The sequence below is a fragment of the Ahaetulla prasina genome, chromosome 1, assembly GCF_028640845.1.
Source record: "Ahaetulla prasina isolate Xishuangbanna chromosome 1, ASM2864084v1, whole genome shotgun sequence".
NCBI lineage: Eukaryota > Metazoa > Chordata > Lepidosauria > Squamata > Colubridae > Ahaetulla > Ahaetulla prasina.
In genome coordinates, this window is record NC_080539.1 from 69,542,868 (window position 1) to 69,554,416 (window position 11,549).

The 11,549-nt window shown below is 38.5% G+C and overlaps 1 protein-coding gene across 1 annotated transcript in view; it reads left to right on the top strand.

The window, feature by feature from the left end:
* KIF6 (kinesin family member 6) overlaps positions 1–10,255 on the top strand; it is a 138,041-nt gene extending 127,786 nt beyond the window's left edge. The window contains exons 20-22 of the mRNA XM_058166959.1: positions 1,125–1,214; positions 1,927–2,033; positions 8,629–10,255. Of these exons, the coding sequence (XP_058022942.1) occupies positions 1,125–1,214; positions 1,927–2,033; positions 8,629–8,645 (214 nt within the window). The 3' untranslated portion in view covers positions 8,646–10,255. The remainder of the gene's footprint in view (positions 1–1,124; positions 1,215–1,926; positions 2,034–8,628) is intronic.
* Positions 10,256–11,549: the final 1,294 nt, after the last annotated feature.

Here is an 11,549-nt window from a genome sequence, read left to right on the forward strand (position 1 = left end):
TTCAATAGCAGACATAGTTGAGTGGATTGCTAATGCTGCATGCGGATTGTTCATTCAGGCAGCCCCTGAGATCCCTATCTGGGGAATGCATTGCCAAATCAAACGTTTGTGTCTGAGAGCAGTAACAAATTCAAAAAGTACTGAAGCTGTTTTGCAATCCTAGAACAACTGTAAATCTCCATCATCAGCTACTTTGCAAACACAGCTACATCATCACAATGATGGAATCATCAGAAAATGATGCCAACACTTTCTGCAGCTTGGAAGATGAGGAAAGAAGGCACACTGTCTTACTTCCATATTTTGATATTTACTATGGCAGATCACAGACTGTAGAGATGGAATGATGCTAATTTCAATGAAAGGACCCCACAACTACTTTATTCTGTGTTCTGAGTTCTTCCAAACTGAATTAGTGACAGAAGGCATTGTAGTGTTTAAAAAAGGGACTAAATGTTCAGACTGATTTATTATTTAAAACAATGCTAAATGGGCTGATTAAGTCACTTTAAGAAATGTATTTAGATGACAAAACTAATTTGATGTCTTCAGCTGTCAGAATATTTAAGTTTTCACTATCTTCATTTCTCTTCCTCATGAATTTAAATGGTAATTGAGCAGAGTTTGAAATTATTTTCATATTAAAAGCTCTATGGTTAGACTAACAATTATTGTATAGCTTTAAAGTGTAAATTACAGTAAGAACAGTGTAGAATCTCATGAAAGCAAATTATGTTTTCTCTAGATATAGTTGCAGAATGGAATGTTCACACAATATACATAATAACTTAATAACAGCATGATGGATAAATAGGTCTTCAGCAGAATAACTATTGTCCAGATACATAAAGAAAACATCCTTATTGTACCCTTGGGACAACATTAGAAAAACAAACAATGCTACAGTATTTAATACAGCTCAGTGTCCATTTATTAAGTCTTTAAAAGAAGGATTTGTGATCGTATTGCCTATTCTATCACACCAATCTAGTTTTTGAACTGGAATCTTTATAAAATTAAATACTATTTTCAATTTTTATTGATTTATTGGGTAGAAAATACCATTTGTAAACTACAATTTTGTTGTAGCCACCTGAAATGAGTTCAGTTCTTTCTGTTTCCAGGGTTCCAAATAACAGCAGAGCCAGCTCCAATGAAGAGTCAACTGTGAAGAGCAGTGTGAGCAGACTCAGCAACTCAGATTCAAAAATGAGGTATGCAATAGTTACACCTTCTGAGAATCTAGATCAGGGGTCTCCAAACTTGGCAACTTTAAGACTTGTGGACTTCAACTCTGGAAGTTGAAGTCCACAAGTCTTAAAGTTGCCAAGTTTGGAGACCTCTGATCTAGATTCTAGAATATTCACTGAAGCTGCCTTTGTCACAAGAGAACAGAAGGGGAATAGGGCTGTGCATGCTGCCCTTGCTGTTGTCACATCCAGATGTTTATAAATTGGCCAGATAATCTAAATTGGGGAAACTATATGCAGTCAGTTGAGGCTTCTGATTGCATGGAGAACGATTACATGTAAATCCCTTCTTTGAAACTGATTATTCCAAGAAAAGACAAGAGAGCTCATACCTTCCCAGGCACTGTTGATTGCAAACATCGTGCTACATATTTGAATTCATAAAGGTATTTGGGGGTATATGAGGACAGCTGGAAGAAAATAGATATAGAAGAGCATACATCTTTTTTTTTAAGGAGCTCCCGGCATACACACCCATGTTCCAAAGTAACATTTTACAATTTTAAAAAATAGGTAACTTCCTTCATTTCAGTAGAACTTGTCAATGAGTTCTGTCTTAAGCCAGTTAAAATAAATAAGCAGAATTCAGATAGGTGAAAGTTATATTCTGCATAAGGAAGTTCAATATCTGTCTGGAACAGCAAAGACAACTGAAAAATGCACTTGGTTATTTCAGGATTTCACCAGATCCAAGTTCTACCATCCCCTTCACAGGAGATCGTCAAACTGATGCTGATATTATAGCTTTCATTAGAGCTAGAAAGAACCTCTTACATAAAAAAGGTAATTCTTACTAAATGTGCTAGTTGACCAAGTAATCTGTATAATAAGCTTTAATAATTCAGTGTTATCCAGATTTATAAAAAGAAATCAGAAAATTACATTGACATTATTACATATTAGTTCTCATTTACAATGTTTCCCCCCTCTTTTCTCTCTCAACATATTTGTTTTGGCTTTTAGATGGTATAGTCTTTTGACAGGAACCTGTCCTTTTATAATTTATAAATAACGTGATGGAATTAAGAAAGCAAATTTCTTCTGCCATTGTGTTATGCAATCTCCTAGATTTTACTTGTGGGGAACCTGGGAAAGACCTGAAAGAAAACCAGATAAGGACTTTCACAAAGAATCTTTCACAGGTGGGGTAAATTGAAAAGGGCTAAGACAAGGGTATCAAACTGGCGGCCCACAGGCTGGATACTTCATGCACAGGCCACACCCACCTAGCTCCGCAAAGGAAAAAACATGATATGTCACGATACATCGCATGACACGATCAAGTTTGATAGCCATGGGCTAAGTGGTTTGTAAGAAATATATTGTACTGGCATCTAAAAGCAGGAGAACAATGAGTGGGAAGTCAAGATGAAATTAGATAAATTTGAAGTATTGAACGCATACAGTTACCAGAGTGATTCAAGGTCACTTCAGAGGAGTTGGTATAGAAATCATTTTACAGAGAAGAAAACATAGTGTGGAATTTGTCTACTCAATAACAGGAGACACTGACCCAATACTATCTACTAAATTCAGAATTTACTTCCTCAGAGGAAGTTTTTTTATTGTCTCTTTAGAATGCTGTGTAAATGTGGTTTATCTCTATGTTGATGGCTGATTTGTTTGAATGCCAAGCTTCCAGGAATTCCCTGGGATTTGGGGATGTAGCTTGGTCTAGAATGTTTAAAGGTTCCCAGCTGAAACAATGGTTGAGTCTGCCCATGTATTGTGAAATTGGGGAAATTCCATCATGTCTTCTGACTAGTTGGAAGTTGGCTAGTTGGCTGAAATGTATCAGTAGAAGTTGGCTAGTTGTTGCTTTCACATTGTGAAAATAATTTAAAATATTCTTGAAACCAGAGAGAAAAGATATTTTTAAATGTCTTGCATCCCTGACAATGCCTCTATAGACATTAATACATTGTAGACTATTGCATTAATAAGCAAACAATAGTATTCTGTTTAGCCAATTTGATAAAATCTGGGTATGCTAATATGGAGAATGACAAGTAAATATTGGGAAATATGTTTGTGGGTAGAAGCTCTATCAGACAAGCTGTCTTTTCAAATATCAATGAAAGGTAGAAAATTGGGTGCTCCATCAGGATTTTCTGCTATACTGCATGCCTTAGAGCATTGATAGCAAACCTATGGCATGTGTGCCAGAAGTGGCATACAGCCCCCTCTCTGATGGCATGCGAGCCATCACCCCAGTTCAGCTCTGCTGCGCATGCGCACGTGCCTTCTGCCGGCCAGCTGGTCTTTAGGTCTCTGCTGCGCATGTGCAGGGGGAGAGGCGCTGCAGGGGGCGCACGCATGGGCGGGGGGCATGCAGGGGGCATGTGCACATGCACAGGGGGCGGGGCACATGTGTGGGGGCTGCATACACATTGTATTTTATGGGTTTGGGCTTGCCCGCATTCACATGAGCGAGCACGCTTTGGCCACTCAGTCCAGAAAAGGTTAGCCATCACTGCCTTAGAACATACAACAAAACCATTTTGTTTTGAGAAAAAAGAAATTAACATTCATATTCATATTGTTAACCATCAATACTTCTCAAATCTAGTGACTCAAAGTAGGGTGAGATAATATCCTAAAAGACAGAGAAAATGATAAGTAAAAATCAAGAAAAAGTAACATATTCAAATTAACCAAATTTAACAATGCACAGAATGTACTTTTATATAGCCTTACAAACAGTATTTAGATCACGCTCATACAAGCTATTTCAGTCTCTTAGATCTATATTCTGAATTGAATTTTAATTTAAATTTGTTCCTATGACAGTCACTGTTTCTGCAGGTAAGTAATTATAAGTAGGAACTAACTGCGTAGGCATCAATATACTTAGTTACAACTTGCATTATTTTTGTAGTGTAGAATGATCCCTGATCCTGGATTAAGTCTGCCAGATTTGTCACATTCCAAATAAGAATTAGTTCCTAGATGACAAAAAAGTCCATTTCATTCTGGTCATTCAAAGTTAGGAAACATACTCAATATCAGAGACAACAGTATCACCTAATGGTAAAAAGGGAACTATTAATAAAGGAACAGAAGATTACTTTTAGAGGTTTGTAGTGACAGGAACAAATTATACTGAATATCTAAAAGCAGCCTAATTACTGAAGCCATAGCTTTCCATCCACTCGAGTGCTGATTACAGCATTATTCATCAAGCTAGTAGCACCTGACTTGACAGATGGTGTTAGCATTATCCCACAGTAGTGTTTTAATCTATCTCTTTGGTTATCAGCAATAATTGTTGGGTGTAAATAGAGAGGTTACAAAACCCTCCTCCATCCAGAGCAAATATTCTGCTCACTTAGTCTTAAATTTTCATATGTCTCAGTTTAATGAATTTCTTATTAAGTTCTTTCTGAGCATCTAATTTGGTTGAATTAATGTTTATTCCCCAACGATCATGGAATAATTACAAATACTCTTGATTTTTAAGCCACCCCATTTTTAGCTTATGAAAAGATGCATGTCTGCAAGAAAAGTAGACCTGGCCTTAAATGTGCCTATCTAATTTTATTATAGTAAAGTAATAGAAAAATGTTTACAGGAAAAGTACAAAATTAGAGAAACTGGAAGGGCCATTCTAAAGTCAGTTTCAGCAACTACGTAGCATGAACAATCTGAACTACAGAATAGCAGAATAACAAGAGTTGGAAGGGACCTTGAAGGTCTTCTAATCCAGCCGCTTACTCAAGCAGGACACCCTATAAAACTCTAGACAAATGGCTGTCCAATCTCTTCTTAAAAACCTCAAGGAATATCTGAGCAAGGAACTTTAGTTTGCCAAGATCTTTTCCACCATTTAACTATAAAATCTGTTCAGTGTACAGAAATTATTTGCTGATATAGTTATAAAAATAGCTAATATAAAATAGCGTAATCTTATGGATTCCCTGGGTTGCTTCAATTATTACAGATTTCTTATAGCGAAAGAAATCAGTATTGAAATAATAAAAACTAAGATAATGTTAAAGAATAGATCAAGAACCACTAGTTTGTGTTGTAAATAATGTATTTTAAGGAAGATAAATGACATAATTTTTTTTCTATACCGTCCTTTCTAGCAGCTACTTGTGCTCTCCAAAATTTACTTTAAAGAGTCATAGGAAAATTTCTGAACAATTTGAAATAGGGCAACAGTTAAAAGAAAAAGAAATCATTCACATTTCTGTGATCTTCACCCAGTTTCCAGAAATTTATTTTCTTAACAATAGTTTCTCATAGACCTGTGGTTTGTTTGTAAATGTGTAACAACTGTCTCTGGCAATTCCATTGCTGCCATTATGCTAATAGATAGCAGTATAATGCTAGTCATAGCAGCTCTGCTCTGCCCTCAACCAGCTCACAAAATTCCAGAAAATTTAATAATAGGCTTTCTTAAATCAGTACATACTGGAAGGCCTCGAGCAATCTTAACCAAACTTGGTATATAGATGACTTACTATCTGGAAAAAAATACTGCGGGAGTAAGACACCCCTAACACCCCTTGAGGTGTGTGTGTGTATGTGTGTGTGTGTGCGTGTGTGTGTTTCACCATAATTCTGGAATGCCAAGAACAATGTTAACCAAACATGACTTTACCCTCTGGAAACAAATACTGTGGGGGTAAGATGGTTGATCTACGTAGATGGTTGATCTACATAGATGGTTGATCTGCGTAGATGGTTGCTTCCAAAGTGTATGGAAGATCTCTATTTTCGCCCATTGCACTACACTTATTGTTCTGTCTCCTTCCCCACTTCAGACCCACGAGCTGGCCTTCAGCCAGTGGATTCACGGCTCTTATCCATCCTGGCAGAGAAATCGCAGCTGCCTGCCAAAGTTCAAACAAATGACTCACATAGCAAGACTTTCAGCTCTTTTTGAAACAGATCAGCTAAACTTTGCTTCTCATGGAGTGAGAGCAGTCCCAAAGCTCCTTATATATCCTGTGGGGTGGGGCTCCTGCCCCACCCTTCCTTTTGATGACGCCGCCTCGCTAATCTTCAAGCCAAGCTTGATTATTATTATCAGCTGGGTCTGAAGGTGTAGCCTGGGGAAGGGAGGAATCAGGGGATGACGGCCTCATTACATCCTCCGACTGGTCTGGTTCTGGCTCCTGAAGCCGAGCCAAAGGAATCGGTGCTCCCGAGGTAAGCCTTACCGGCCCTTCCCCCTCACTCTCAGAGTCACTTTCAGGCATGGGGCCAGGTTCGGGGGCTGGAGTCACACCACTTATTATTTGTAATAATTTTATCTTTTTCTTATGCTATTTAATGTAACGCTTCTGAGTGCAATCCCTCAGGGATTGAGTTGAGATTTGATCTGTCTGCCAGTGCCAGTTCTTCTTTGTTGAGTCCGATTACCTGAGTCATTCCATTACAGTCCACTTCTCAGTTGTATCACCATCTGAGATAAACAGGCAGTAATCAGAGAGATCATTTTTATTGGTTATGATACTTTACATGTTAAATGCCATTCTCAGAAGTGCTTCCTAGGTACCCAGCAGGGGTGAAATCTACTTACCTTCCTTACTGGTTCAAAAGTGCATCCGGGTGCAGACCTTCTGCGCATGTGCAAAACACATTACCGTATATACTCGAGTATAAGCCAAGTTTTTCAGCACGTTTTTTGTGCTGAAAAACGTCCCCTCGGCTTATACTCGGATCGGCTTATACTCGGATCGGCTTATACTCAGTTTTTTTCCTTCTTTTTCACATTATACGGATGGCGCAAACTTGGCGGGCTTTTGCATTAGCGGGAAGCCCTGCGGTGCAGTGAGAGGCGGGCGGGAGCCGCCAGCCTTCTCGGCTGAGGAGGAGGGTTTCCCGACCGGTAGCTGCCTCATTTCCACCTCGGCTTATACTCGAGTCCCCAGTTTACCCCAGTTTTTTTGGGGTAAAATTGGGGACCTCGGCTTATACTCGGATCGGCTTATATTCGAGTATATACGGTACTTCCTGGCTAAAACCAGGAAGTACAGACACCCAGGTGTGTGGGCGGAGCTTTGCTCTGCTATCGCTACCGGATCGTTGAACCAGTCGCCAAGATCACTACCGGATCAGGCAATCCGGTCCGAACCAGGAGCATTTCACCCCTGGTACCCAGGCAAGCTACTTCTTAAATGCTCAGATTTTTATCAGTTGAATAACTTTTAACTAATCTTCCATGATTCACCCGGTTTTACATTGCAGATTTTATTTCTTTTGAATTTTACCTCCCTCTTTAATATCATTTTTTATTTTTTTGTTAAAAATCTGCATGTCCTTGGAAACATCCAAAATATTATTGCATAAATTTTCATCAATAAACAGAATTCTGAATAGTATTTAGGGTGCAGTAAGAGATCTTGTCTATGCCATTTCTCAGAATGTGATTTCTTCACAATAAATACTGTAAGAAAAATGATTTTGGTTAATTTAGTCATACTAAACTACTAAACCAGGGGAGTCAAACTGGCAGCCCACAGGCCAGATGCGTCACATGCAGGCCATGTTCACCTCAGCTCAGTAAAGGGAAAAAATGCCGCGATACATCACGTGACAGGAACATGATGCAGCGAGTTTGACACCCGTGTATTAGACTGTCACTTATTCTTTTATTCCTACATTTCAGCACTTCAATATTGCTACCTTAGTAGCCAAAATAGAGCCCTATTATACTATGTGGTGGTGTACCAAAAATCAGGCCCGTATTTAACGTATGTTAAATTTATGATATTAATTACATATTCAAATTGTTTGCCATTTCCTGCTAAACACAATTTTACCCATTCAACTCATGATCTTTGAATATTCCTAAGTACAGCAACATTTTTTCTGATATTTGAAATTTTAATGTGATGATCTTCGTTATGTCATCTCTTGGCCTATGGGGCCTGAATTTGGTGAATGCATAGGTTAATGGAAGTAATATCTTCTACAAATGGACCAAAAAAGAAGTTGAGAAACACCAAATCTCATTTTGTAGCTTTCTAAAACATAAAGATGTGCAGACCAGAGTGATTAAAATAGGAAGATAGTCAGGTGATTATACTCTCTTGGAGTATCCTACTGCCTCAGTAGCATTTCCACTTTTGAAAATAAATAAATAACTAAACTGGAGTTTTAACTATCGTTTTTTAGTAACTTTACATTCTAATAAATTTGCTGCCCTGGAATATTATGTTGTTAGTAAATAATTTTATCTTCACAGTTGTATGATCATTAAAGCCCTTTATAATCAACCTTCAGTCTCTAATAACACTCTCTGGGTGGCAGTAATAGTATTCTAAAAAAAGACCAGATTTCAGATGACCTGTAAAGATTAGTGATCATTAAACTATCAATGTGTATAATATGATTCATGCCTGACAGCCTTTTCTTCTCTTTTCAGGATTGGGAGACAAGTAAACTCTGATTTATGCAGCAAAGCCTCATTTTAAAATTAGACAAAGAAACTGTAACATTAGGACAAATGGAATTGCAGCTGGATTTATGAGGGAGGGAGAGTAGGAGAAAAAGAAAATGACTTTCTGCAAGGAGTAGCATTCAACCTGTGTCTTCATTATTTTCATAATATCAAAAAAGTGAAACAAGCTCTAACTTGGAACATCAAGAACAGAAAAGCCAAAAGCCTTGTGATAGGAACCATAAATGCACTTTATTGGAGTTTTATTGGTTTTCAAATGTCATCGCTTCCGAGCCCTATTTCTTCATCTAACACAGAAGGACTCCCTTAGACTTTTTATGAGATAATTTTGGACTGGAATGCATTATTAGACTAGGAGGTTGGGAAGGGTTTAGATTGAATGTGGTGTCTCACTGAGAACTACAGGTATAGCGATAGTATTGTTAACTAAGCTAGCATTTTTTTAATAACATACTTGGGGATCATGTGCTGAATTATGTTTCCAAATGTTTCCCCCCCACCCAAGATTTCTATAACCGCCTTTCAGGTGTGGAATCCTGCATCTTTATGGACCGACTTTTCTTCTATGCATAGTTATTGTCCAAGAATATTGTGCTCAAAGATTTGCTTCTGTGTGTCATTTGAGTAACAATTATTCCCTTTTATTAAATATAAAAACTACTAGAACATTCTATTGCCTAATATAAGTCAGAATTAAAGCAAGAAAAAAATATGTTGATATCCCTTCTTCCCCCTCTTGATTCTATAGCCTAAAACTACTAGGAAAGATACTTTATTAAGCTGCTTAATAAAAGTATTTGTAACAGCTGGCTTTTGGGTATGCTGGATGTATAGAATATCTTCATTTAATAAGAATAATGACTTAGTCACTGAGAGATACAGATCTTATTTGCCGAATCATGAAATGTGAACTTGCACCATGGGTTATTCAGTAGTTAAAGGTGGGTGCCTTGAATGTAATTTTAAACCATGGTTCCTAATAACAGGGTTAAAATAATTGATTTCAGTCATGATTCCATTTGTCATCTAAAGATGATTGGGACTAGCCTTCTTTTTCTGTCCTCTGAATGTAAAACCAATGAACAAAATTGCCACAAATGGGGCCACTCCTCTACTGTTCCCAGCTCCCTTTTCACCCCCAATGTACCTTCAGGGGAGAGCCAATAAAATGGATACCATAAGATGGAGATTGAGCATTAGGTTGTTTTACCTTTCTCTGAACTCATTATAAATTACTGTGTCTTCCTTCAAATGCAATGACCAGAACTAGACCAATAAAGCAAAATTATTATTTTCCGTAACCAGGAAACTATAGCTCGATTAATAGCTCTCCACTGCATTAGCCTTTTCTGCTACTGATCATATAACAGATGTTTAAATAATTCCTCTTAGGAAAATTTAGGATTCAATTAGGCTGAATGTGCACAACTAGTCTTCAGAACAGTGACCTTCTGCCTCAGAATTGTAGTCAGACAATATCTTTAGAGACAGTCAATCAGTGCAGAGGCCACAGACAGGAAGAAGAGGAAGAGATAAATCATGCAAAGTTTCCTACAAAATCATTTAAATTTCATTCTAATTTACCTACTATTTTTTCTCCCCATTCATGATGAATATTTGAACCCTGCTCTCCAAAGGCACAGAATGTATTTATGTATTTGATTTCTATTCCACCAGTATACTTAATCTGAGTACACAATTGATTAATGATCAAGGAAAAAGTAGACCAGGACTGTGCAAAGCATTTGAAAAGTGTGAATTTGCCAAGCGCATTGGTATGCATAACTGAGGAAGGCCCAAGAAGCATTTGTGCCAAGCCTTCCAGAAGATGCAGGTGTGTTGTGCCTCGCTCGCCCCCCTCTCCGCAGCCGGGCCCCTCTCATCTCCTGCTATCTCAGCCAGAGACTGATAGTGCAGAAGAATGTCTTGGCATGCCTCCAGCCCCCAGCCCTGGCACCATGCCCGGTCAAACCAAGCAAACAAACCTCCCCCCGATAGCATGTGCGCCTGAAGCCAGCCACGAGCTGGAATTGCCGGCAGCTGGGGATGAAATGATGCAGTGGATAGATCCACGCTTCCGGAGAATGGAGAGGCAACGTCAGCAAAAGGAAGGGAGGGGCAGGCCTGGATAAGTGCTGAGTCATGGAGCCACACCCCATGGCCTATATAAAGGATCTGCTTTCTGGCATTCTTTGAGTCAGGCAAAGTCTAATTTGGATTGCTGAAGTCACATCCTGGTCTTCTGCCTGCCCTGAGAACTCTGACAGAACTTTGGCAAAGCTGCAGAGGCTTTGCGGCCACGCTTGATACGGACTTCCCCGACTCGGCTGTCAGAGGAGGAGTGGGACACGACAAGGTGCTTCCCAAGTGAGATGCTTTGCTTACACTTTGCAAAGAACTTCCTTTGAATGTTTTGCACAGCCTCATTTAAACACAAACAAATAAAATCCAGACCTATACATTAACACCAGTGCAATCATTCATTTATTAATAAAAGCCTAGTGAAAGAGATGTGTCCTAGTTATTCTTCCAAATAAAGAGAGAAGGAGCCAAACACATGAGAATATATTCCACAGCCTGGAAGCGAGGCTGATGAGCCTTCCCTACATCCCAGAAAGATAGCCTTGAACAAATGGGACATCTTCAGAAAGGCATCTACTGCAACCTGGCATGCCCAAGCAGGTTTATAAACATACAAGTTGGCTTTTGATAGTCTTAAATCATTTATAGTTCTAGAGATCAGTAATACTACTTTAAATACTTCAATATTGATTCCTGATGAACGTATCTTTTCTTTTATGTACATTGAGAGCATATGCACCAAGACAAATTCCTTGTGTGTCCAATCACACTTGGCCAATAAAAAAATTCTGTTCTATTCTATT